The sequence below is a fragment of the Trachurus trachurus genome (genome assembly GCF_905171665.1).
Source record: "Trachurus trachurus genome assembly, chromosome: 17".
In the NCBI taxonomy this organism is placed as follows: domain Eukaryota; kingdom Metazoa; phylum Chordata; class Actinopteri; order Carangiformes; family Carangidae; genus Trachurus; species Trachurus trachurus.
This window is the reverse complement of record NC_139900.1, coordinates 26,918,204-26,946,127: the sequence shown is the minus strand read 5'-3', so window position 1 is coordinate 26,946,127 and position 27,924 is coordinate 26,918,204. Positions and strand designations below refer to the sequence as shown.

Sequence of the window (27,924 nt, the reverse complement as noted above, 5' to 3'; positions counted from 1 at the left end):
ATTATTGTGTTTTTTTCTGATGTTTAAACTGTAATTGAAATTGTTTTAACTGTAAAGCACTTTGGCTCAAGGTGCTATATAAATAAACTTGACCTTGACCTTGACCTTGAAATGTTCACATATTGATCATTTTATTTTCACTTTGTCATTATGGGGTATTAAGTGGAGGTAGATTGTGCAAAAGAGTTGAGTTTACACGAAAATGTGTTGAGATGAGAAGCAAACGCACACCATAGTTTTTTAGAGGTGCTGGCGATGGAATATACTAGGAAGGAAAGAGAAACGCTGCACACTCAACTCCAAATGCAACCAATTTATTTGACAACATTTCGGCCAGTATAAGGCCTTTGTCAAGTCATGTGTGGAATGCCAAGATGAGTGAGCAAGTGCACACCTGATGTGTACAGTATCTGCCACTAATCACAACCAAAATGTATGAAATGTAAAGGGACATGAACTATGTAGGTTTAACCCTAATTGTCAGCAGTTGGTGCTATGCTTTGTCGTATATTTATCACCTGCAACAGCTTTAGCTCATACTGTTTTCACCTTTCAACTTTCTCCTTGTTCAAACCAGGACTGTTTTTCCCCACAAATAGCACCAATACAGTGTCTATTACCCTGGGTTAAAGAGAGTCAGGCATTTAAAATAATAAATACCCCGATCCCTGTGAACAGTTTATATTGTACCATAAACATCACATATAAATCATACGTTATAGAAAATAGGTTCAAAATAGTGAACAGTTAATAATTTATTCAACACAATATTCAAGACAAAAAGTAATGATGAGATCAAACCATTAAGTACAACATTTACATTTATTTTGTTCTGTTTACATATATTTTGCATTGTTGGTTGAGTCAGTTAGGCTATCTGATGGGAGAAAGTATTGATTTGGTATTGATTGTGACAGTAAAGTGCGAGTGCCCTCCACAGAGTGATGTCTGGTCTCCTCAGCACATGTGGTTTGACTGAAAGTGTAAAGTTTCTCCAGAGGGTGGCAGAAGAGGTCAGGACACGATGTCGAGTAGAGTATGAAAGTGCTGACATAGCTGGAGTGTGGCTCAGCAAGATAACTAAAGGAGCGTCCATAAATACGCTCACGAAGGTCTTATGTTAGTGTCTTGCTAATCTTCGGTTATAATTCATTATTTCTTGTATGACTGCATATCTCCTTTGACCTAGGAGTAGCTGCTTGGATCTGGACTAGGACAGAGCAACAACATACAGAAAGTATAACAGAATTTTCAGACACTATAGTTTGGTTGATTTGCTCAGTGGCAGCACACTGGATGCTCCATGGGTCTTCATGGCCGCCTTGTTTCTGAGGAAGAAAGGAAGACAGAGAAGTGTAATTTATCTAATTGGGCAGTGTCATGTGCACTGTAATGTTCTTTATTTTAAGATGCGCTACAGAAATGAAACTATTGCTGTCTGACAGGTTCGTGTTGTCATACTAAATGTTCCATGTGGCTCACCTGTTGCCCTCAGCCTCATCAGTTGAATCAGGAAGCTCTTTTCTCCTGGTCTCAGGAAGAAGGAAGCCAAGAGCTCCACTGACCAGAGTCAGGGTGCTGAACACTGCGGTGGGTATGGACCAGTGATACATGGCCAACATGTTGAGCAGTGGAGACAATAAGCCACCAGCTCTGCTTGCAATGGAGCCCAAACCGGAGGCTGTTTGTCTGAAACATGAGCGGACACATGTCAAACCTGTAGGCTACAGTTTGTTAAAGTATTTCTTGGTGGTTTCAAAAGTCAAAATGACTGTGAAAATATACTGTATCATCTTTGGTAGTTTACCATTACAACATTATAATGAACATTTCACTGTTCAGTATATTAATTACAGTGAGATGGAAAGACTCAGCTTACCTAAAAGATGTTGGGAACAGCTCCTGAACGTACACATTGCATACGGATCCTGCCCAATTTATGAAAAAACGTCCGCCAATTGCTAATGCGGTGATAGCAACAGCATTACCTTAAACAGAAAAACAGTGTTGGGGAAAATGTAAAAGACTTGGGAACAAAAGTCTGAGCTAAACGATAATGACACCATGCTAGCAGCATACACAGTGACAATGCTGACATGATGATTATTAAAGCTCATCATGTTCATCTTCTTGATTCAGCCTGTTTGCATGCTAATAATGGTTAATTAGCACTAAACACAAAGAACAGATAAGGCTGGTGGAATGTGATAAGTTTTGTCATTAATCATATTTATTGATTGCATGAGTTGCTAATGACAGTTTAGCCAGTGAAGTGGATTGTGACTTGTGATTGCAACAGCTCAAACTGACCCTGAGTGACATGTATCTAAAACCAGACAGAAATGATGCAAATGCCATCTGAAATGCTTTACTTTGGGGAACAGCCAGGATTAAGATGCACAACAATCCTCCAGTCAGAAGTGTTGCCATCAGTGACACTTTTCTCCCCACTGCTTCCAGCAGCCAGATGCACAGTATATGAGCTGGCAGCTCAGACAGACCAAACATGGCCTGCGTCAGGAAGATGCTCAAGCCAAACTTCCCCACATTGAATGAAAGGCAGTAGTAGGTAACGTTGAGTGAGAACCTGAGGAAAACAAGAATTAGTCTCCCACAGAGAAAGAATGAATACAAATAGTAGAGCTCAGAGTTATTTTGAAGAATGCTACTTACCATGCCAATATTAATGTTAAGAAATACTTCCTAAGCACAGGTGATTGGAAAAGAATTATTATGCCTCCCTTTTTCTCAGTTTCTGTCAGAACAATCTGTAATGCACAGGAGGTGGACACAACATCATGCTAACATTTGCTTGTGTTAGCAAACCATGTAATCCAACAGCCTTCCAAAGAGTAGGCTATCAGTGTTTGTTCACACTGGGAGTGATGAATGCTATTATGTTATAAATTAAATAGAGTATGTCAGTCGGTCTGTCACGATGTCTCAAATAACCAATAGATTGTATTGTTTCCAGTCCATTACAGTTCAACATAATGCTTCCTTCAAAAGGAGAATTGAGGTTCCCCTGGCAGTCTGTTGTGTAGCATCTGTAGCAGTGATATTGTGTTGCATTTTTTCCTATTAGTAATATTACATTCAATAATATAAAGACAATAATCAGTTTTCATGTGAGGGGTCTGTACCTTTTCCAGCAGAGAGTGTGGAACAGGACGTTTGTTGATGGCTGCCACTTTGGAAATGAGCTGTTTAGCCTCCTCTATCCTTCCTCTCTCCAACAACCACCTGGCTGACTCTGGAATAAACCTGATAGGAGCAATATCAGTGACACCTTTAAGTATGTGCAATTTACTATATGAAATTAAACTAATGAAAATATGGTAAAAGAAAGAGTTAATACACACCATATATAAACAACAATTAGGGCAAATGGAGCTGCTGTGATAAGTTGAGCCAGTCTCCAGTCTCTGATGTGGTAGATCATAGCAGCCAGTATGACCTGCCCAACTGCACCAAACAGCTGAGTTACACATGCCCCCCATGATCGTCTGGCCACCCCGATCCACTCAGTGGCTACAAACAGAAAATAAACACATTAGCCTTAATAATCACAAACTAGAGTCAGAAATAACTGACACATGCTAAAAACAAAACAAAACAAGTAGCAGCATTAGTTGCAATGAAGTAGATAATGTTATGAGCACAGTGTATGAAGTGATGCAGCAGTATGCTGTACAGTATATAGGCAAATAAACATTATATGAATGGCTGTGTGCAGCTGGATGCTTGGTGGGTTCATAGATACACATCTTGTTCTCAGTGAAGCTCGCTTGAAACAGTTTTCTATATGAGTTCATTGATGAAGAAAATATTCTGCATGTGTAAAACAAGGAGATTAACAACAAAGGAAAGGAAAATATGAATATAAGAAAATGTAATTTATCTTAGCAACTAGTTAACACCAGAGCCTCATGCAGCAGACCTATAATAAATCTGACCATCATAAAGGGAAACATTTAGTATGTGTTAAAACTGTTATATAAAAGTGATATAATCATTGGAGTTAGGATTGAGATGTATTTCTAATTTTTTGTCTACTCATTGACAAAAATGTCATGGGCAAAATATTGCAAAAATTTACTGTACACTCCAAAATCTTCATAAAATAACTGTAAAACGGACTGAGTTTAGGGTATGGTTTATTCTACAACTTGTGTAAGGCTGCACTAGTTTAACCTAATTTTATTCATCAAATATATTATTTATTGATGTAGACTAAAATTTTGTCAGTTTTGAAGCTCCATAAAGAACATAACCATGGCCCTGAGAGCTCAACACACTGCAACTTAAGAAAACATAGTCATGTGTTTTACAACAGGTGTGCAGCTTGCTGAGTGTGTTTTCTTACGCTGCAGAGCTCAAGGCCACTGTATGAAAGTTAAAAGACAACAGGTTGTGAGTTTGCATTATAAATTAAGAATTAAATATCTGTCTTAACACAGATTTACTGTACCTAATATAACCCCGTTAAGGCGATAACCTCCATAGCCAAGGCCCACCATGAACTGGGATGCCAGGTATAAGTAATAGTTGGGACATAATCCAGTTGTTATAGTGAATATGAACATCACAACGGCGGGAGCCTGAGTTGCTCGCTTCCGACCAAACCTGGAAGAGATAGAATAATACAAAAACGTACTTTCTCTGCTGATATGATGAACTCTCTGATGACATAGTAAAATGACGTGCATATTTTGTACAACTGTATGCACTTACGACTCTGCAAATGGTCCAAATAAGAGACAGCCAACAAGAATTCCAGCCATCAGCACAGTTTGTGCCACTTCCACCAAGTTAGTCCTGTCACACACTAGGTCAAACTGTTAAAATAAAAATAATAAAAATGTCTAATGAAATGTTTCCTGAAGGTGAATAACAGGGGTACACTGGTAAACACTCACTACTTACATCAGTGACTATGGTGGACTCATACAGGGTGTTGTAGTACACCCATCCACTCTGACAGCCTGTGGTCTCATTGAGTCCGTACTCCCTGATGGAGCCAACGTCCCAGTCCACAGGGACAAACATCCGACACCTGCTGAAGGTCCCATCCTCCTCCCGGGGCAGAGTCAGGTTCAGCTGCTGGTCTGTGGTCAGGTTAGGATCAGCTCTGAGGATCCAGTCTGTGTTACAGTGTCGCTCTGGGTCTGACTGGATGAAAAATACGCTGGTAAAGTGAAAAGGAAGAAAAATGTTTGGGAAGCAAAGAGCAAAAAGGATGACCTTCTGAAATAATCCAAACTCTCCTATACTCCGGAGGATTTCTCCAAAATCAGCCATGTTGACAGAGCTGACTTTCAGTTTAGAGATGCTGCACGATGATGACCTTTAAACAATGCCCATTAATGTTTAAACCCAGGGCTGAACAGCCGAGGAAGGATGAGACAGCATTTTAAGTGTAATTGCATTTGGAAAATAAAAAAAAAACACTATACCTATAACAGTTTAACCAGAACACTGCTGTACCTCTCTGTATGTGACACTTTCATAACCTCTTCGTGCTTTGGCTTGATGCCAAAAAGTTACATTCACCTCTGTACTCACTGATCAACAGCTTTCACACGCTTCTGTTTTTCAAAATGACCATATGACAGTGGCAATCTTGCTAAACAGCAAATGTACAAAAATGAATACATTGTTTTATCGATTTTATTGTATTGACATTGCTCAAAATAATTTTTGCAGCAACTAGTAAAACCACAGTAACATTGTTCTGTTGACTCTCTGCAGACAATGTGTTATATCATGTCTTATCTAGAGAACTGCTGATCTTTGACTAACTTTTGCAATATGCTGCCTGTATTACATGACAGGTGAAAATGTTACACAATATGGAGCCATCGTAACTGTAGTGACGCAGTTAGCCGAGATTTTATTGTTGTAAAGGAAAATAAAACAATCTTGTCAGGCTTATGATTCTAAGGGAAATGCCTCTTGTTCTTCCTGTCTAGATTGATCTGCCCATAAATGCTGCTTTGACCCCGACACACACTGCAACTTGTCTGATGACCCAGGATTAAGGTCACAAGCTGAAAATCTTAGTCTGACAGAGAGGTTGTTGCTTTTTGAGTTTTCACCACTTCAGAATTTTTTCCCCTCTCTCATTCACTTTAGCACTGAAAACTAAAGATATTTCTAATATCCACCGTGCATGTTTTGTCTTTGTCATGTCACCAGGTTTTGTAAATGTTAAATTAATTAATTAAGATTCCTTTATTTGTCCCACAGTGGGGACATTTACAACCAGTCCAGTCTGTCAGCCCACATGTCAATTTGTAACTTCCGAAGTGGAAAGTCAAGGCTGGACTGAGTATCCGTTAGCCAATCATAAAGCAATACCACCTTGTTTTCAGACTGATAAGAAGTTGTATCTGTGAACTGGAGGTTACAAATGATACTTTCAGAAATACCCTTTGTGTGCAGGCTTGTCACATTCAGTTCAGTCAGACAACTCTGAAATGAGAACAAATAATGTATTGAGTATAAGCATGGCAAGCTGAAGAACAGCATAGTTAGCATATTCTTGAGCATGGTTGCAGCAGGATTGATTGTAAGCATTGCGAGCTGAAGCACAGCATAGGTAGCATAGAGGCTCTGTCTCAGTTATTTGTTCCCTGAATGATCTGGTTTGCCAGACATTACAGGGAATGAAGCAGACCCCCCCCAGGGGATCATAGAGACAGAGCCCACAGGTGGATGCTGGGGAGGAGGTGGGTCTGCAAAACCTCATGGGCAGCAGCAGCGAGATGTATGCAGAAGCAGCAGCAAGGCAGCAGAGCAGGAAATAGCAGTGGCAGCAGCAGCAGCATAGCCAGGGAGGAGCAAGTAAACTGGGGGGTTTAAATAGTCCGCTCTATTTGACTTTATTTTACAGGATAGCCCCTTGAGATGTGCCATCTCATTTTCGAGGGGGTTCAATATTTGGAGGAGGAGGGCATGTGACTGATCAGCTGATCAGGATGGGCGCAGCTTGAGTTGTCTGCCTGAACTAGCTCCGCAGGCTTCGCATCATAGGTTTATGGTTGAATACAGTTCAGTTTATTATCTCTGCATGGGGCTTGACGCCACTGTTCCCTCTAAGGTGTTTTACTGTGCAATTGCACACTGCTCCCCACCTCTTTGCCCAGAAGACAAAAAAATGTTGAACACTCAAATATCCCCGACTAGTTTACTGTTCATTTCTCCCTAATGTGCGCTTTGAATTGTGAAATGTATGACCTTAACCGTGGTCTGTAGTGCAACTACGATTTAAGTTTTTGCTTGAGAATTATTATTACTGTTCATATCAAGAATGCTTCAGTGCTAAGAGTTGATGACACCAACTTGATGTTAGTTATTTTTTTCATATTGTTCATATGGCAATAAATGCAAACTCTATTTTGCCAAAACAATATTGTATTTTGTTATCATTAACTGTAACTGGAGTAGCCTAGGTAATGTTGTCAAAATAATCTGTTATTAATCATTATGGTAATAGCCAATAGTATTGATATTTGGAGTTGGAGAGAGGCCATAGGACCAGCATGTGGACGTACTGTGTACGCTTAAGCAGTTGAATTTCTGCTCAGGAGTTTTGAAAATTAGAGGGACCATTGCTTGACGCCATATTTTTTAGTGAGATGATCTCTCTATTTCATCTCTCATACTTTAAATACAACACAAACCCTACACATTTGCAGACTTGTGCAGTTTCTCCACTGTCATAATTTCTTCTCTGATACTGTCTGATCAGCCCTAAGTCTGGCTTCCTGCTTCTCTGCTTCAAAGTCACTAGTCTTACAGTAATAACCATCATTTCTTTTACCTTAATAATGGTAATAGTAATTGGTTGTGTTTACAGCTCAGTACATTTGTGCTGAGTCTAGTTCAGAAAATTCTGACCGTCTGCCTAATATACTGTCTCTCATGTATTCCCTCTCAGGACCTGTACATGGTTCTGGATAAGACATTTCGACCATAAAACAGATTACGGCTGATCTGAACGTTATCACTTCAAGAAATTTAGTAACAGACAGAATTAAAGACAGAGCAACAGGTCAGATATGGTAAATGAGTAGGTAAATGAGAATTTGGGTGTTTGTATTTTATTCAGTAGTTAATGAGCTACCATGAATGCAAGCTGAGACAATGAGACACAATCAGACACAGACATGCATAGCTACACATAAAAGATACTCAAGGACTCAGGGAATGCACAGGCTAAATAATAGACAGATTTGGCACTTAGTTTGAATGAGTACTTTTTGTTCAATTAGAGTGATTGCAGATTTTGCATTGGAGATTGGCCATTTATAACTGAAGCAACCACTTGGGTGTTTGTCAGTGTCACAATAGTTTGGATTACCTTTCCCCTGTTGTACAGGGGGCAGACTCAGAGTCAGTATCATATGAACACCTTTGTACAAGTTTTACCTGCAGATGATTCACACTCAGTTTTCGAAGAATCTGACAAACAGTCCTGGGTGAGTTGATCAATGATAAAAGTTAAGGTGCAGGCTTAAACGTAAACATCTTTGTTGCAGCGCCACCCTGAGGTCGTCCAAGATTTTGTACTTTCACTTTTCATCTCGTCATATACCTGCATAACAGTTTTCAAGCTACTGATTTTTGATCAGCTGATGGCAGGCACATTTAATTGCAGTTATCAAAGCAGTTCTCTGAGAAAGTTACAGATTTAGTCGGGCCCCAACAAGTGAGGGACGTTTCATGTGTCTCTGTCTTTTGCCAACTAGAGCTTGGTGCAGTTTCTGCTGTTGTTGTTGTCAGTCATGTTGGAGTTACTTCCACTCCTCTTGGCGGTCATATTCCTATAATGAAAACACATACAACATTTATATGATGTAATTCTGGCCATATAAATTTATTTTTTTATCTTCGTACAGGAGTGTTTGTGTACGTGTAGTTTCAATTTACAGTAACTTGTTAAAAATTACAAGTTACAATAAGGATATAATATAATATAATGACTACTGCTTGTTTCCAGAAACACTCAGTGACTAACTGAAATTCGGATGTAATTCTGGCCATATAAATTTATTTTTGATCTTTATCGTACCGGAGTGTTCATGTACGTGTAGTTTTAATTTAACTTGTTAAAAATTATAAGTTACAATAAGGATATAATATAATATAATATAATATAATATAATTATAGTGGTTCGCCTCTGAGCTCTTGACTATTGCTCGTTTCCAGAAACACTCAGTGACTAACTGAGATTCAGTTCTTAAATGTCTTTTATTATTTTAGATTTGTTCAAGCAAACAAAAACAGTGTTATTATTTCTTCCCCTATGTGTATATTTGTTAATGGGTGACAGGATACAGCAGCATACCATCACACATTGTGAACTTATATGTCCCACATAAAGAAGTGAGATGAGCTCATGCAGTTTGTGTGGTGAGGTCCTCTCAACATTTTATTATAGGAGGAAGATTAATCACATTTCCATGGAACACAGCTCACCTGTTGCCCTCGGCCTCGTTGGTTGAATCAGGAAGCTCTATTCTGCTGGTCTCAGGGAGGAGGATGACCAGAGCTCCACTGACCACTGCCAGGCTGCTGAAGAGTACGATGGGGACGGACTGGTGATATGTGGCCAACATGTTGACCAATGGAGACAGCAGCCCTGCTATTCTAAACGCTATGGAGCCCAGACCAACGGCCGTTTGCCTGAAAAGTGGCACATGGAGGTCATTAAAAAAAAAAAAAAAAAATCTACACAGAATATGTTGAATATTGGTAAGTATACCATTTGCACATTTGTACCTGACAGAGGTGGGAAACAGCTCCTGGATGTAGACCATACATACAGAACCAGCCCAGTTCAAGAAGAACTTCCCCGTCGTCACCAGGGCAGTGATAACAACAGCACTGTCTGATATACAGAATATATTAAAACAATGACAGTCCAACTAATGTATTCTCATTGACTGAATATGAATATGAAGGAGAGGAAATTCACCTTGAGGGAAAACCAGAGTTAAGAGACAAACAAGTCCTCCCATCAGGAGAGTTAATATCAGGGACTTTTTCCTCCCCACCAGCTCCAGAGCCCAGATACAGAGGAGATGTGCTGGGAACTCAGAGATCCCAAACAGGAACTGGACCAGGAAGATGCTCAGACCAAACTTACCCACATTCAGAACCAGGCAGAAGTAGCCAAGGTTTAATGAGAACCTTGATAGCACAAAACATAGCAAAAATGTATTCAAGGTAAAATAGCCTACAATTTAAAATGTATTAAGACATGTGCTTCACATACCAGGCAAATGATATAATGAATAAATTTCTCATCAGGACTGGTGAAGAACAAATAGTTCTGAATCCTCCTCTCTGAACTTCTCGTTTCTCAGTTACCTGAAGGGCAAGTGTAGTTTGATTAGAGGACAACACATTCCTGAAGGATAAATATCACTTTACTGAGTTTGCTATTTATGTTTATTATTGAAATATCTTGATAGTTGTTGGATGAAAAATGATTTTTCATGATAACCAGTGGATTACGTGAAATTATTTAAATCTAAGATTTCAACAAACAAATACTGTTATGACCCAATACTATATAGCCTACTGTAAGTATAGGAAGTGGATGCCAAACTCAAACATGGCAGCCACTTGCTTGAATGAAAATTTGCCAGCTTGGAGGAACCTTATATTTTTCTATCTTTGACAGGGGATGGGATGTTTGGAGGCTACTGTGACTCAGTATTGGAGAATGAAAAGACAGATCAACTTCAGAAGAAAATAAAAGATATAATAGAAACATAAAAATTAGGTAAAATAAAGTTTGATGCTTAGCTCACAATATTTCTTCTGGGTGGGTGATTTGGCTCTGTAGCAAATACAAATAGTTACATACTGTAGAGCTCCTTCATCGGATCACATGTGATGAGTTACATCTGACTTGCCTTGTTGAGCAGATTCTCTGGGATTTTCTTTTTATTGATTGCTGCAGCTCTACGAATCAACTTATTTGCTTCTTCGTTTCTTCCAGTTCCCAGCAACCATCTTGCAGATTCGGGAATCCACCTTGAAAGATATAAAATGTCAAACTAACAAAAAGTCTGTCAGAGTCTAAACCACAAACACAAACCATCAAGGCTGATTACAATTTCCCTGAAACATTGTTATTATCTTATTATGTGATTTAACACAAAGGCAGTGAAACTAGATAGATGTGGTTAAACTGGATGAGGCCTGCTGGGACCAGGAAGTGTGTCACTAACCAAACACAACACCGTACAAAGGTTAAAAAAAAAAAAAAAAAAAAAGTATATAGAACTCATACCATATGTACAAGATTACAAAGGCCTGAACCCCTGACATCACAAACTGTGCTGTTCTCCAGTCACGAACAGCATAGACCAGACCAGCCATGGCGCACTGTCCCAGAGCTCCAAACATCTGACTCACACAGGAGGCAAAAGACCGTCTCTTGACCCCAATCCATTCAGTGGCTACACACAGAATTTTTAAACACCAAAGTGCAATGAAAGAACAGGACATTACATGTTTGTTGTAACATATGCAAAAAGTAATAAATGTATTATAATTATGTCATACCTAATACAGTGGAGTTCATTCTGTATCCTCCGAGCGCAGCCCCAAGTACGAACAGGAAGACTATGTAAACATAGAAATTTGGAGACAAACCGGCCACCAAGGAAGATACTAGTATGAGGACAGCTGGTATCTGGGTGGTTCTCTTGCGGCCGTACCTGAAGTTTAGAAAGTGAGCGACTATTGAAGGGTTGTTTCCCAACATTTTGCAGAAAATCTGATGTATCATTTATCATTTTAAGATCACTTACGATTCAGCTGTTGGTCCAAAGACGAATGAACCAGTGAGTAAACCAGTCATGATAACTGTCTGTGCAACTTCAGCCATGTTGGACTTGTCACAGACAAGATCAAACTGAAAAAAACCAGTAGGAAGGTCAGCACTGACCTAAAATAAGACTCATCACATAAAAAGTAGCTTGTTTTTAGACATTTTTTTTTACTTATTTCAAGCAGATTTTCACTTGAAAGTAGAAAAATAGTGGAGCAAGTTTTTCTTTCTTTCTTCCTCCTTCCTTTTACTGGCAGATTTTTCTACTTATTTCAAGTGAAAATTTGTTTGAAACAAGTAAAAATGATCTAAAAACAAGTTCATTTTTAGGTGATGAGTCTTGTTTTAAGAAATTAGTTTTGACTAGAAATGAGACATTTTGACAAGAAATAGACAAATATTCTTGGAAGGATGTTGAGTTTTTGCAGTGCACATCACTCATTACTTACATCAGTGACTATGGTGGACTCATACAGGGTGTCGTAGTACACCCATCCACTCTGACAACCTGTGGTCTCATTGAGTCCGTACTCCCTGATGGAGCCAACGTCCCAGTCCACAGGGACAAACATCCGACACCTGCTGAAGGTCCCATCCTCCTCCCGGGGCAGAGTCAGGTTCAGCTGCTGGTCTGTGGTCAGGTTAGGATCAGCTCTGAGGATCCAGTCTGTGTTACAGTGTCGCTCTGGGTCTGACTGGATGAAAAGAATACTACAAAAGAAAACTGGTAGTATGAAATGAGGGAAGGCCAAGCCGAGAATGAGAACCTTCTGGAAGAAACCAAAGTCCCCAATGGTTCGTAGGATCTCTCCAAAATCGGTCATTTTCACACTGCAGACGTTGTGCTCCACAAAGTGGGAAGCTTTTGTCTTATTCAGACATAGGTCATAGTCAAAATAAATGTTTAACCACCTGACTTCAGCCAGTAACTAAATGTGTGAACACACATGTAAACTGCGTTTGCTAATGGTTGACCCAAACACCCTGAGCTTTGAGACATCACATTTTAAATAAACATCCACGCGTTGAATTCCATCATGTGACTTTATTCAGCTACTAAAAATCATTTTTCATGTGTTGACATTTTTTTCAACAATGTATAGACTTTGTCGAGGAATCTCTTGTGTTCCCACAAATATTCCACTTCAAATTATGCATTTGTAGATGTAGACATTTTATGATTAAGCTTATTTAAAAATATATGTAATGATCTGTAAAAAAAAAAAAAAAAAAAATTAAAAGAATAATGTACTTGCCAATCATCTGATTAAATTAACACTAATCATTCAGTTCAGTGCTACCACGAACAGGCAGAACGATGAGTAAACGATGGAAGGGAAACAAATTTAGAAAATCCAGGTGACTTTCACCTCAAAGCCTTTGATGATCAATCATTACTTTTCACCAAAATCACACACATACACACACTGGGAGAGAGAGGAAAGTATGACCTGTGCCGTCCGCCTTGTTAAAAGAACATTTTATCCATCAGCTCGGACAGGTTTCAGTGAGAACAACTGAATTTCATGACGTCAAAGCACAGTGTGTCATTACAAGCTCCATGTACTTCAAAGTATAGGCAAGTTAACGTATCAATAAGGTGCCAATTGAACAAATAATTTGTGCATGATTAGTGATGCTCTAACAAAAGGCCAACAGTGGAAAACACTACAAAACAAATTTAACTATGTACTGAACACGAGTCTCAGTCTTTTTTTTTCTTTTTTTTTGCCATAATCAATATTTACAAGTAAAATGTTCCTTTTATCCGACATGTACATTTAAACAGTCAATGAATCTACATTGTTACATACAAACCTGTTGGTGTGACAGTGCATGGAGTTGCCATCAAACGTACATTTACAACTTCTTTTACATACACCATTTACATCGGTACCTGAACAAGGAGCCAGACCACAGCTCTTTGTCGTGGTACTACAACCATACAGCTACACTGGGAGTGACGACAGGGATTTGTTGGTGAGTGTTTATGAAGAAAAGTGACTACAGTACTGTGAAAACAACTTTGCCCAATGACAAAACAAAACCTAAAGTAATTTCTGGCTTCTGGAAAAGTTTAAAGGGTTACTTCACCCCAAAATATGAAAAAGTTAACACTAGTGGTGTCCAGCCATGCAGGCGGTTGGAGTTCTATTTGCTCAGATTCCTGCTGCCCCTCATTATGTGACATGTGGTGTTCAGAGCACTGAAAGCCTTATATTTAACCAAAGCAAAGAGTCTACAGCTCTGCTAGCTGCTCATGCTAAATCGCTCACATGCTGATGATTAGCAGGCGTTACTTTGTTTAGTCTTTCAGCATGCCGACACTTGCTCGCTAGCGCTAAACACACAGCTCACCTGAGGCTGAGATTTGGTTACAAGATCAAAAGTCAGGGGACAGGGGGTATCCGGGGTATCTGTACCACAACCTCAAGGTGCCACTATGTCAGTGGATCACCATCCATAGAGCCATGCTTCTAGCAGTAACACTCCACTGTATTTTCAATAACTAGCAGGACGTACTACCATTTTTTTTTTTAAAGGAACTACAACATTTCAGTGATTTGAACACCAAGAGTCGAAACAGTTGTGCAATGAGCATGCTAATAACACAACACTGCTGATGGGAATGTTTGTTAGTTTGCAGAATTTTGGTCATAAAACAAGGAATTGAACACAACTCACATCTGGACCTGATGGCGGAGCTCGACGAGAGGTCAGAGTCACCAAGGTCAATCCATTCCATCCATCAGATACACTGAACACGCGCAGCTCATTTCAGGGTCCAGCCAATAGTATTTGGAGTCATCACAATGGTGACCACACTGACTGACTAACAGTACCATTCAGAGCAAAGATGCTAAAAAACAAATGTTAATTTTTGCTCTATTGGGACACAGGCAGAAATCTCAGAGACAAAAACTTCATACAATAAGACCAAAACTGTCTGCATGACTAAAATCCACTTTACCAAGTTACAACATCTATTGCCCCCTAAAGTTTAATTTCAAATTGGTGGAACGTTTTTATTTTTTTTTGGAGCGTGCACACCTCCACAGAAGTTCATCAGCTGCTGCCGCCTCAACCCTCATCACCAGCATTCAGGATTCTTCCCAGCTATTTTATCAATAACTGTAACCAGGGTTAAGTTACATCTTGCAAGGGGACGTAGAAAAAAAAAAGAAGAGGAAATTACCCGTGTCGGCCTGTTGGTGTGTTAACTTCTCATTTGATCGACATGCTTGTAAAAATGACAGTAAATCCTCACTGCAGGTTCTTAAAGCTGCCCCGTTTGGCTGGTCGACTCCTTCTGAACTCTGTATGAACTCCTTTTGAGGTACGAGCACAAAAAGTGGGTTTATCAAGCAAAGAGAAAATATTATTTGCAACTATTGGTCACAAATGGTGAAAATAAAATAATTATTGCATAGTACAAGAATATTAGGAGAGTCTCAATCAGTGATTGATGGCTCAGGTATTGTAACTACAGGTACAGCTGATTTCTGTATCATTGAATCAATCAGTGGAGCAGTCTGAGCAAACACACTGGTTATGTTTTGACGAACCAGCGCACACCGACGCTGTGGAGGAGTTGCGCTGCCTTATACAGTTATCTGGTCTTTAAGAACTAAAAACTATGCTGCAGTGTGTCAATAAAGATATTTCAATCAGTTTTAAGGGCTATTTTAGTTTAGATTTAATCGCCAGGCGTACAGAGAATACGCCAAATGATCACACAGACTTAATTTTTCACCAATCACACTGGTAAAATCTATAGTTTGATGAACTAAGGCTGAATTTACATTTTTCAATTTTAGTGTAGCTTAAGGTGCCATGTAAAGGTGGCACGACTCTGTGGCACAGTTGATTAAAAAAAAAAAAAGGAGAAAAATCACTTCCAGTACTGGCAGGAGATGGTTTGGATTGTGCTTATGTATGAAGAGGAAGAAAAAGAAAGAAAAAGAAATTAGGAGTTCATATAGTTGATTGCATCTGTTCTCCCATTTACTGTATAAGCGCACTGTAAACGTTTCAAGTGTGATTCCTGTGATGAACTGAGCCTCTTCTCAATGTGGTCCTCATGCATCCTGCAGTAGTGTCACACTCCTGCCAGCTCCATGTCTCATCATCACCATCCTCATCTTCTCCTTCCTCTCTTTGGCAGTAGTGGTTTCTTGGAATTGACTACAATGCAGCTGTGCAATACCAATAGTTTCTGTCCTTTGTTTCTGGCTCTGCGTGACTTAACTGATGCTGAGCTGAGCGAATCCAATGAGTTTAACATCGTCAGGGATTTCAGACTCCTCCACCACACCAGATGCCTGGAAGACAGCGAGCAATAAGAAATGATCTATGATCGTAAACGGCCTGTAGGAAAACCTGTTGACTTCATTTACACATCAGTGGACAGACTCTGATGTATTGGACAAATGATTGTTGTCCATGCACTCACCAGTTTGAAGGTCAAGTTTTTGGTACTCTGAGGATCATCAACAATCTTTTGCAAATTGGCAGCAACTAGACAGAAGAAAAACACAAACAAAAAGCTCAAGCAGGTGCACATTTTTTATACTATAGAGGAATAAATGTTGAGAAATCAAATAATGGTTTGCATTAGTATGTGATATGCTTATTTAATATGGATATGATATACACACACACACACACACACATTCAAATAGTACATATTATACTACATTATATATATATATATATATATATATATATATATATATATATATATATATATATATATATATATATATATATATATATATATATATATAAAATATAATGTAGTATAATATGTACTATTTGAATCGAGTTGTAAACTGAGCAAGTGACCTGATCTTCCCCTCCCAGTGCTATCTCTCCAACTTACCAATGACTAAGTCCCTCCCGTCCACCAACCCGGCTGAAACCAGCTCTTGAGAAACTCCATCAGCAGAGTCTGAAGGGGGACAAGGGGGCGTGTCCAAAAACAAAGATATGAGATTGAGCGTTACATGCACATGTGAAGAAGAGAAACGGTTAGGTAATCATTCCTACCTCTGCCGGGCATGAACTCAAACCGGATGTCATTGAGTTCCTTCTTGGGATTCCTCAGTCTCAGGACGAGGCTGATGGGGACGCTGGCATTGGCTGCAGCTGGATCCTGAAACAGCAACAGTACAGGAATGACTGTGCAGTAATTGCTCAGCATTTTCCACTGCCTGAGATGACTAAGAACATTTCTCTGTTAGTTTTCACCTGAGCAGTGGGTGCCTGCGAGAGGCTGGCTGTATTAGCAGGAGCATCGTCTCCTGCCGGGGCCCCACCCGCCGGGGCCTCATGTGCTGCACCAGGTGCTGCACCAGGTGCCTGCAGATGTCCAGTGGAGCTTTCTGATGCTGCTGCTGCTGCTGGGAAAAGCTGAGAGGCAACACATTTGCAACTAAATCAGCAGGTGTTTTACATTTTATATGGAAACAACAAAAAGAAATGGACACACATGAAGACAGTCATGCAGATTGCTCTGACAAGGCATTACAATAAATCAAGAGTTGCAGGTCATGTCCACCACAAATAGACTCACCTCCATATTCTGGGACCCGTCCTTCACCCTGGGTGACTGCAGAATGGACATGACAGATTTTCAGGATTAAAAAACATGCAATTCTCCTTTTATCCCCCGAATGTATGGACCAACGGAGTGTTGTCGGATTAAAGGAATTTGACACAAGGTGACATGAACACGTTAAATGAAATCACAGTCAAGATAACAGACGGTATAATCCCAGAGCCAGACATGAATTAAGAGTGACCACACAGGACAGTTATTGGAACGGAGAACTTGAGCAGGTGGTTGAGGACAGTTCACAGCTATTCTCCTTCAGACTTACTTTAAAGGGACAACGAGGAGTTTCTATTTGGTTATAAAAAAAAGTCTCACGTTAATGTGGATGAATCTATGCTACCCACATGGCTCCATTTTCGATAAATCGTTATTTTGTTATTTTAATTAATGGTGGAAATGCTGGGCGAGCCGACCAGCGTTTCCTTACTTTCGGTTTCGCGGACGCTCATGAGAATAACGCCGCCGTATTGCCGTTTATGGTCGGGACTATGACGCAGGGGTCGCGTTAACCGGATATTTTCCGTCATTGACCGTTTTTTTAAAACGGTGACGGAAAAATTTTGAGGCCATCCGTCATTTTGACAGATTGCAATTCACACCCATGGCCGTCTGGCCATGTGCATTTGTTTACAATGAAGCCGGCGGATAATCAATAAATGGAGCGGTGGATAACGTTATAAAACATCATGTCACAAAGTCACTACAGTGAGAATTAGATTAAAAAAAAATAATAATAACAGCTGGCTGGTGCGCTCAGTAGAAAACGCTGTAGTACATACCCCAGGCCTGTGTGGAGCGTGTGTGGCGCTGTACCTGTAGCGCTGCCACACATAAACACTAACAACAGAGAAGAAGACAGACAGCTTCCCCGCAGTATTCAAACTCCAAACATTACAAGTGGATTAAATGTTGACTGGGAGTCGTGTCAGTGCAAATATGACGGTCGATAATGATTTAACGGGCGAGATTTAGCTGCAGTGTCCGAGGGGCCGACAGTAGTCAGCTGTTGTTAAGTTACGTAGCTGTAGCTACACAGCGGTGTGTCTCGGTACAGGTAGAGCGGTGGGGGTAGGACATCACCGTTTCCCACACTCGCCACATACAACTCTTCCAAAGGTAACGTTAAGCCTTCTTTTAATGTATTTTGCCTGCCGTGGCATTGTTTATAACATGTAAAGCTGAGTGGGTCTTGTCCTGTCTGAATTTGTGCTGCATCTGGCTGTGTGGTCTATAGCTTCAGTTGTTTCAGTGATGCGCAATGGCTGCGTGCGTGTGTGCGTGCGTAAAAGAGAAATGAGAGGCACACAGAGAGAGAGAGAGAGAGAGAGCTAACGCCAGTGCACTATGCGATGCCTATGTGAAAACATGCTCCTTTGGATGTTTTGGTATAACACATGGGTTAGCATGTTGATTGTTGACAGAAAACTGATGTCATCATCAGGTATTTAAGTTGTATTTAGATGTTGAGTGGCAGAAAGTGACCCCCGCATTCACTGATGACCCACAGTTAGATGTGCTCTGACGCCGACTCTGCTCCGGAGCATACTCTGTTCAATTTGTTTGGACTTGATATGAATTAAAATTGAATGCAATTGAATATGGCATTGTTATAATTTTTTAAAAAAAATTAAAGTGACCGGTAAAAATAGATTATGACGGAATTTTTATGACCCCGTCAGTCAAAATGACCAGCGACGAAAAAGTCTAGCGCAACCTCTGCTATGACGGTAACTGAACCTCTTTGAACCTCTGACTTTAATTCTTGATGAATGAAAACCTGAGTCCGTCTTGCGCCGGTCGAAGAATTCTACGGTGCGCGCGGAGGCTCATAAATGTAGTGTGAAAACGCTTCACTTTTCCAAAACTCCTCGTTGTCCCTTTAACCTATCAGTAACCAATTAATCCTATTAAATAATTAAAATTTCTTTTTTTAAAAGTTGTTTTAATTTGCAGATTTTTTTAGCTATTCAAAAAACCTTTACTTTAATCCCTACAACAGGTGAGATTATCAAAATCCACTTCCACTTGGCAGTTCCATGTAAACATTGTATGTACATATATTACATGTCTGTCTGTAACTCATTGATGTATTGTGTCTGAAACAGGTCTGTCTTGGGAATGAGCATGCATGCCTCAATGAGATTACCTATGTCAATGAGATTATAAATTGAGGTTAAATAAGTAAAGTAATTAATTAATTAATTAATTAATTAATTAATTATAAAAAGTCTTCAATCCTAATCGGATCCTTTAATCGCTACAAGACAACAAGCAGCAACATGAATACAGCCTATAACAAAACAAAGGCAAGTTCTTTCTAGGTGGGATAAAGATGGAGAACTGGCTTCTGTGTAGTTGATTTACTCGAGTAACCTAAACATGAACTACACTATCAATGAAACGGTTACGTCAGCTTGGCCACAAACCAGCAGTCCAACAGCTCCGCCTGCTGGCTGAGAGGACACTGTGCACACTGAGGACATACCGTACGGTGCCTTACAGAGTAAAGAGGATTGAGTCTAGAAGACGCAGGCATGCAGAGTCTCACCCGCAGCGCTGCCACCGCAGCTTTGCCCTCCTCACTCTCCTCGTCCAGCTCGTCATCGCTCCACTCCCAACCGCCGTCCTCCGTCTTGTGCAGACGGCCGCTCGAGCCGGGCACACGACGCACCTACGCAATTGTGTGGTGTAAGAAAAACAAACAAAAACACTAATTGAGAGACATGCAACACTTAACAAGTTAAGCTTTATGTCTTCCTTGTAAACCTATTGCAGAGCTGCTGAGGCGTATCCGAGCACGCATCAGGCAGGGACTGGGACACACCCTGGACAAAGACAACACGCCACTGTACAGTGACACAATGTTGTGTATTCAGAGTTGTGTTGAAGGCAGACCTTTTTTGATCGCTCTGTTATTGTTGGACCTTTGTAGAGAAGCCGCTCCTGCAAGTACTCGTTGTTCTGTGACAGAAAGACAAACATTTCTTACAGGATCTGGAATAGTTCTCACTGAAACATGCTGAAATAGTCTCCCTTTATTTTTCTAACAGTGATGCAGGGCTCACCTTGGCTTTTGTGAAGAATTTGTGCTTCAGCAACTCGGCAGCAGTTGGCCTAAATAGGAAAAGAGACACGAGGCTGCTCATTATAGTCATTACAAAACTGTGGAATGTAACGGAAAGCAAAACCAAGACATTGGGCAAAGAAAAAGGCTTTGAGGACTGACGGACCTTTTTTCAGGATCTTTCTGTAAACACAGGGAGAGCATCTTCCTGAAGGACTTGCCATACTTCTTCACCATTTCTTTATCTGTGATGCCCGTCTCCAGACAGGGAGGATCATTCTGCAAAGTCAACATCAGCACCTACAGGCATCATCAAGATCAGTTGTTAAATAAGTCAAGGAGAACAGCTGGACAATCCAGTCCACCACAATGCTTTGCTCAGAATCAAGGACAGCAGTATTTCTATGAATATTCTGCTGTAATTGCAAGAGGCCACTTGTTTTTCTCCAGTGGAATAAAAGAAAACAGTGACATTTAGGGATGTCACGATTACTTGTTTTCACAATTAATCGTCGCATTTAACGCCACAATGAATTGATCGTAAAGATTCCTAAATACCGTCACTTTCTGAAAAAGATGATGTTGGAACCATATCTGCAGATGTGCGCCAAAGTAAAGGTAAATGCGCAGATACTGGTCCATTTATCTAATGTAACACTGAATTAGTAGGAATTTAAATGTTAGCGTGTCATTTGTATTGTGAAAAAAATGATTAAAATAAACTTAACTTTGATATAGATGACAATTAATGACTTCAATATTTCAAACACTTCCCCCAGTAGATTAATAACTGGTCCTATATTAAGAGATTAGTAATGTAATTATATTTAGACTATATTTGATTTTACACATTCATAGTGTTGTGAAATGTATTGATGCATAATAATCGTGATAATCATAACACCGTGATTATTTCTCTGACCATTATCGTACCAAGAAAATCTATAATTGTGACATCCCTAGTGACATTAACCACATAGTCAGTCACCTTCATCGGTGGGTATTTGTGATATGGTGCCGCCCCAGTGGCGAGTTCAATGGCTGTTATCCCAAAACTCCAGATGTCTGCTTTGAAGTCGTAGCCACGAACCTGTGGATGAAACACGGAACCAGGACAGAGCTCATGAGTCTGCCTTTATATGCCTCTATTTCCCAGTTATGAGTCATCACAGAGAGAAAGCTGAGGCAGAGGAAGAAGCTACCTATACAAAGAGCCTCCTACCTGCTCCATGACCTCTGGGGCCATCCAGCACGGCGTCCCCACAAATGTCTTCCGAACCTTGTTCCTTGTCATGTCTCCTCCTGCTGCTAGAAAGGCACTCACACCAAAGTCTAGAGAATGTAAGTGTGTGACAAAAACATGAGAGAATGAGGTCAAATTCATTTTAAAATAACAATTTGTTGTTGTGCTGTGTGATCCTTTTGTCAATTTAGAATATAGACTAGAAACAGAAGCAGCCTACACACTGTAACTATATATAATTTAAATTGTACAACCACATAAATGTCAAGAAAACACTGTACCGGCAATTTGCACTGAGCCATCGTCCCCAAGAAGAATATTTCCAGCCTTCAGATCCCTGTGCACGAGGAGGAGTAGGATTAAGTCATTATGTACAATTAAGATATCACAAGTCAGTGAGTGCATCAACAGAGGAGTGGCTGGGCTGTGCATATACTCACTCCGGAAATGAACAAACACTCAATACAATATTGCACACAAGCTGGTTAAAGCTGCGCCTTTTGATCTGCTTCATCCCACACCCCCATATTTCTGATTGCATAGTTACACTTACTGCAAACTATACACATTGAGCCAGAGTGGATTAGCCTGCTCACAACGCTCCCCTTCCTGATTAGGTATAACTGAGTTAGCCACAGCATCTGAGCTCAATCAGCAGCTGCTCTGTCTGTCTACGGAAATACAGTCCACACACTGAAACCACAGACATTTCATCTTGTCACATTTCAAAATGTCACTTTTTGAAGGCTCTTTGTGGGTGTTTGTGCCCCCAAAATGTGAGAACTGACAAAAAAATATCTGTCATTTGCAGGCTCCCTAGGTTGAAACCTGTAGAAGGGGTGGGGCGGGGCAAGCAGTGGTTCATTTGCATTTAAAGGGACAGGCACTGAAACCAGCTGTTCTGAACAGGGCTGTTTTGAGAGGATGAAAAGAGCTGTGATGTTTGATCCTTGGGGGATTTTGACCAAAGCATGTCACAGACATGTCTTTAAGACACCTGGGAACTATTTTAATTTGTGGAAAGGGGGCAGAGTATGTCTCCTTTAATATATCATAATTCATTTCTCAAAATGATTGTTTTTAAGTCAGAATAATGAGATTAAAGGAACTAATTCAGGCATGAATATGAGTGAATGGTGTGCTCATCTGAAACAATGACATACAGACACAGAGGGTACAGACAGGCCTTTCTTCTCAGTGGTGGTTCACTGTGTTCCTGGGAGGGACTTTTATGTAAAACAAACTTCCTCAATTATGCATTTTCAGTAGATTAAATATTGAAGGAGCGAGGTGTAGCTCAAACTGCACACTTGTATGCACAGGCAATAGGCCCTGTGTCTGTGCTGAGACTGAGACTATAACGTGCAACATAGCGGCTGCCACAAGTCAAGGTGCCTTAGCGCAGCGTACAGTCATAGAGAGGTTTTGCCCTGCAGCGAGGTGACGCATCGTCGTAACTCACCGATGGATCTGTCCATTTTTGTGAAGGTACTCGAGCCCCTCCAGCACTTCTTTCAGGATGGAAGCGATACTGGCCTCATCCAACACGCCACTCTTATGCTCGCCGCGAGAGATGATATGTTTGATGATGTCCAGCACAGAGCCTGAGAGACAGCGGAAGACTTGTCATAAAACATGCATCAACTCATGCATCATGATAGGAATCTCCAGTTTGGCAAGTAGTTAAAGGAACATTTATCTGGTCGCGATCCAGCGGAGGCCTATCCCGCTTTTAAAAACCACAAACCCCAGCCTGCACCTGCACCAACAGCAGCGCCTGATCTCCCGAGGTTCTGCAAGAATGCACACGAGCTTGCAAATAAACCTGCTACTAAAGTAGTGCTTTTATCTCGTCTTTCTAGGAACGGAGACGTTCACTGTTCACATGTGCAGCCCTGTCACTTCAAAGATGCTGCTTTCACAAGCTGTCAAAAGGTCAATGCTCAGAAATGTCTCAAGCATTCAGATATAACGCTCAAAAACAACAGAGGTCAGAAATATGATGTTGAATTTGCACACCACGGTAAATTCTGACACATCACTGTCACATACCATGTCATCAATTATTTAATGACTTCCCACTTACATGTAAAGACAGTGGTAAGACAGAGGAGGAAGGTTTTACACACTGACGAAATTACAGTGTACTGTGGTATCCAGTAAAATATGCACTGTACAAGTAGTTATTACAATTAATTACTTATTTCCAGGAATGGCAAATTGTTCCTTCAACATGTACCCACAAACACATTTAACAAAAAATACTAACAGTTAAGATTACCAGCCACATTTTATGGCTTCTTGAATGTCTCTAGAGAACCCAACAGGCTTTAGATCAGGTTTAACACTGTTGTTCAATACCTCAGTATAAACTGAGCTTGTGACACAAAGTACTTCCACAATGATACAGTTGTGTGTTTCTTGTTTTGTTGCAACCAAATCTTGCTGCATAATTGTTTCCCACTCTCTTTAAACTTCCCTCCCCCGTCTCAGTTATCATATAGCATGTACAACCTGTTTTCAGTGTTGAATAAGTTAAATGAGAATCAATGAATACAATACACCAGACAAAAAACTAATATAAAATAAATACAAACTACTAGTTGGCCAGAATACAACACATGGCTCCCCAAATCTAATTCAAATAATCAGTTCATGTTCACACCTGCGCTTAGTTGAGATAAAAGAAAGTCATTTCAAAGTCGATGTGAATATAAGAGTTAGCCAAGCGCGGCTTCGGTTCCTTTTAGCATTACAACACTTACCACCACTGAGCAGCTTCATCACCAGCCACAGTTCATCCTTCACCACAAAGGAAGTATAGTAAGACACGATATTTGGATGATGGCATTGGCTCATAGCCTGGATCTCTTTCTGCACAGAGAAGAAACATGAGGGACAAAAGGTCATACAATGATTTGGTCTTTTAACTGGACCTGGATTTAGCGGACTCAATGTGTGACTTCACTCAGTCCCTATTATGACTCAGTGCTCACAGTCAGACGCTCTCTGCTACAATGGCCAAAATCTAAATGAGGAGTACACCGGGCCTCTGACTCCAGACAGTGGAGTAACCTGGGTTACATCACCGCTGGGTCACCAAGCTGAGATATTTTTAACGTAGACAACACACATAGGTGGATTCAGGCCATTATATAAACTAAGGACTGATACAGCTGATACAGAACCAAGTCATCCCTTGGAAAGTTCTGCTTTAGCAATTTATGACAATTATTCTCTCTGCTTAACCGGCCAAAAAACAAACAAACACATGATTTACACAGAAACTGTATAAAGAATCAAGACAATATAGACTTAACATCCAGTGGAGAAACTGCTATACTGACTGTACAAATAAGCCATCTCTTTAAAACTGTGGTTATGTTAGACCTGTGTAGGAAGAGATCAGCAAGAAATGAGATTTACAGGTCTTCATATATTACCTTGACTTGTCAAATCTGTAATTTACTATTTACTACTACCACCGTCAAATGTTAGGAACACCACAAACCCAACAGTGCATGACTACATTTGCTCTGTCACCCAACTGCACAGGTGAATCACTTATTACCATGACATGAATCACCAACAGTTCAGTGTAGATCAATGAATGATTCACGTAAAAGATGAGAAAATCCTGTATATCCACTCTGCACAGATATCATGCAAGGCTTTTCTGTGAGTTTCCACTGTAATTGTGTTTACACTCAATCATAGTTGGAGTCTTTCTGATATCTAATATCAATATTTTGGTTATTCATCATTATTTTTTTTCTCATTCATTCAATGTTGAGTATAAAAACCACTAGTTGCAGTTGTTGTGTTGGGAGAAAGGCAGATTCCAGCTCACGGCGTGATTGCAATGAGCTATGCAATGGAGTGTTATTGATAAGCTATTTATCTCCATTTAATGTGTCTTATAAGTGTCTTATTGATTTTTCTCAGCTCTCATGCTCAGTGGTGGTGATGGCACCAAGCTTTTTAAATTGGTCTTTGCCTGACCTGATCCCAACAACTCAGCCTACTGCCAGGAAACACATGCAATAAAAACATCTGGATTGCAGACGAAGGCCCACACTTAGTTGTGATTTATTACCAGGAGCTCATCCATGCTGGTCTGACACTTTTCCAGGTTGATGCGTTTAATTGCCACTTTCTCCTTCCTCGGCTTGCAGTACGCTGCCTGGACAACTGCAGTGGCTCCGCTTCCTAAAGGAAAACAACATCAGGGGTGACACCAACACACTGTAGTAAAACCTTTGACTTTTGAAGGCAGCTTTCTACTGCACGACAGCTCATAAATCATCTGTGTGCAATGTGAGAATGTGCCAGATCTGAGCAGAAACCAGTCTGAGTCTGGGTGGGGACTACAGTATGTGGTCACTGAGAGAATTACAAAGTACTTTTAATTATAACACCAATCCACATTAAACTGAAATATGTAAATCTGCAGTTAGTTTCCACATTAGACTATCCCTTTTGGCCATAGTAATCAGTTGTGTTGCCAAATCGAGTGTAAAGTATGGGTAGTTCACTGTTAGCCATATCACACCTTCAGTAAAAACCACCTCCCACTTGAGTAACTGACTTATCTTCACGCACTGTGGGCTAACGTGCCTTAGCTAGCCCTTTAGCTTCTTAATGACTCACTAAGAAGCTATCTCACTTTAGCTCGCCAACTATCCGAAGCGGTTAATTAATGTGGCCTTGCCTTGAGCTGTTAACCTTCCTGCAGAGGAGCAGCGGGTTGTAACTGGCCTTGTGTTAGCTGCAGACATGCGATGCTAGTCGGCTAAGTGGCAGTTGGCCGGCTAGGCTGCTAGCATTAGCAGGCTAAGCTACTCACCTATCACCTCATTGAGCTCGTAGTCGTCCCTGTCGATTGACCAGGACTGAGAGGACTGGTCGTCTGCCATGTCGTCGCTGTTTGAAAGGCGTAAACAATGCTCGTGAATAAGACGCTGTCTGGTACAGGACAGTTTGTGATTACTCCATTCGGCTGCGGTGATGCTGGCCGCCGCTGCTGTTCCGCTGACAACTCCTGCCGCTCCTGTCAACACAACTTTACGCGCGACTGACGCATCGTGTTACGTACGAACCCAGGAAGAGGAACGGAGGTAGCGCCATCTTGAGTGTGGCAACAGCGTCTGCTCATTATGCAGCAATGTGGAAAATCCAAATCGGAAAACCTCGTAAACAGACAACATGCTTTAACAAGAAATAGTTGATGGGAGATAGGAGTAGGTGAAATGTGTTGGTATTTATTTACAATCCAACATTTTGCGCCTGTAAAATTGTGTTCAGTACACCTGGAAAATACAGGTGGTCAGAAGTAGCAATGTGAATCAACACTTTATCTGAGTAGCACAGGGGTAGGGGTAAATTTGGTTCTTTAGTGTCATAGAGTAGGCTGTAGAGTTATGGAGTAGCTAGGCTGAATGCTGTAGTTAAAATAATATTGTGTAGTTAAACTACATTATTTTGTAGGCTATACAAAATTTTGAAAAGCAGCCAATTTACTAGGCTATAGCTGTTGAATAAATTTGGTGTAGTAAAATAAACATAATCCACTTAAAAATGTAGGAATAGGTAGAAAGTAAAGTTAAAGCAACATTGTCCCTCATACAGTAGATGATCTCTGAGATATCTGGTCAAGAATGTCACATTGTTTTGAGTTAACACAGTGCTCTCTGTATGTTTCATGAAAAACTGCTAAAACTCTACACACTGTAGCCCCTAGTATTCAAATGTAATTTTACAAAAAAAAAAAAGTAGGCTAACATGTCTTTTGGTAAACATAGAAATTTGTATAATTTATGTCATTGAAACTGTAGTAGGCCTACTCTAAAACATGAGGATGTTTGTGGAAAACTGCAAAACTATGGCTGGTATCAGTGGTATGTGAGGAAACAGCTGGGCCTGTTCCTGCTTGTCCTAAAGGCAGAGAAGACACAGAGCAAAGACTTCATCAGCATGAGAAGTCATTCACAATTTCTGTTTAATGTGTAAATTAAAGAGGCTTATTCTTTTTGTTGGTCCCACGGTTCTTTAATAACTTTTTGCTCTTTATACTTTAAACACCTTTCCTGGACTGACAGTTGACAGTTGTATGAAATGTGAAGCTGAGATAAGGTGATTAATTAAATGC

At 40.3% G+C, this 27,924-nt stretch overlaps 3 protein-coding genes across 5 annotated transcripts; all 3 read right to left on the bottom strand.

Moving 5' to 3' along the window:
* Positions 1-898: 898 nt before the first annotated feature.
* Positions 899-5,301, bottom strand: LOC311000476 (solute carrier family 22 member 13-like; the record flags this gene model as incomplete). Its single annotated transcript, XM_083991199.1, has 10 exons — positions 899-1,328; positions 1,483-1,689; positions 1,880-1,988; positions 2,373-2,587; positions 2,674-2,768; positions 3,144-3,264; positions 3,363-3,531; positions 4,472-4,626; positions 4,735-4,838; positions 4,927-5,301. The coding sequence occupies 10 exons, from the start codon at positions 5,299-5,301 to the stop codon at positions 1,259-1,261; spliced, it is 1,620 nt and encodes a 539-aa protein (XP_083847325.1). The 3' UTR covers positions 899-1,258.
* Positions 5,302-8,228: 2,927 nt separating this feature from the next.
* On the bottom strand, positions 8,229-12,676 carry LOC311001228 (solute carrier family 22 member 13-like; the record flags this gene model as incomplete). The annotated part of the gene is made up of 10 exons (XM_083992255.1): positions 8,229-8,828; positions 9,485-9,691; positions 9,788-9,896; positions 9,984-10,198; positions 10,284-10,378; positions 10,930-11,050; positions 11,310-11,478; positions 11,585-11,739; positions 11,833-11,936; positions 12,302-12,676. The coding sequence occupies 10 exons, from the start codon at positions 12,674-12,676 to the stop codon at positions 8,750-8,752; spliced, it is 1,629 nt and encodes a 542-aa protein (XP_083848381.1). The 3' UTR covers positions 8,229-8,749.
* Positions 12,677-12,890: 214 nt separating this feature from the next.
* Positions 12,891-26,815, bottom strand: LOC311000831 (serine/threonine-protein kinase OSR1-like). Of its 3 annotated transcripts, none has more exons than XM_083991685.1 (17): positions 26,623-26,815; positions 25,873-25,985; positions 24,542-24,650; positions 23,239-23,380; positions 22,058-22,113; positions 21,756-21,865; positions 21,522-21,623; positions 20,700-20,833; positions 20,535-20,583; positions 20,365-20,430; positions 19,970-20,140; positions 17,428-17,463; positions 17,103-17,264; positions 16,902-17,007; positions 16,735-16,803; positions 16,306-16,370; positions 12,891-16,174 (listed from the first exon to the last, which is right to left on the bottom strand). In XM_083991685.1, exons 1-17 carry the CDS (start codon positions 26,690-26,692, stop codon positions 16,097-16,099), a joined length of 1,638 nt encoding a protein of 545 aa, XP_083847811.1. In that variant the 5' UTR covers positions 26,693-26,815; the 3' UTR covers positions 12,891-16,096. The 3 variants fall into 3 exon arrangements, with proteins under 3 accessions (XP_083847811.1, XP_083847812.1, XP_083847813.1); XM_083991686.1 differs by having other exon boundaries at positions 20,018-20,140; XM_083991687.1 differs by lacking the exons at positions 17,103-17,264; positions 17,428-17,463 and having other exon boundaries at positions 16,902-17,065; positions 19,935-20,140.
* Positions 26,816-27,924: the final 1,109 nt, after the last annotated feature.

Excerpts from the sequence above, each read along its gene's own strand:
- LOC311000831 (XM_083991685.1), bottom strand. The coding sequence starts at position 26,692 with ATGGCAGACGACCAGTCCTCTCAGTCCTGGTCAATCGACAGGGACGAC. Across the intron at positions 17,265-17,427 it reads ACGGGTCCCAGAATATGGAG|CTTTTCCCAGCAGCAGCAGC; the intron begins GTGAGTCTATTT and ends GTTGCCTCTCAG. Across the intron at positions 16,371-16,734 it reads CGGGAGGGACTTAGTCATTG|TTGCTGCCAATTTGCAAAAG; the intron begins GTAAGTTGGAGA and ends TCTTCTGTCTAG.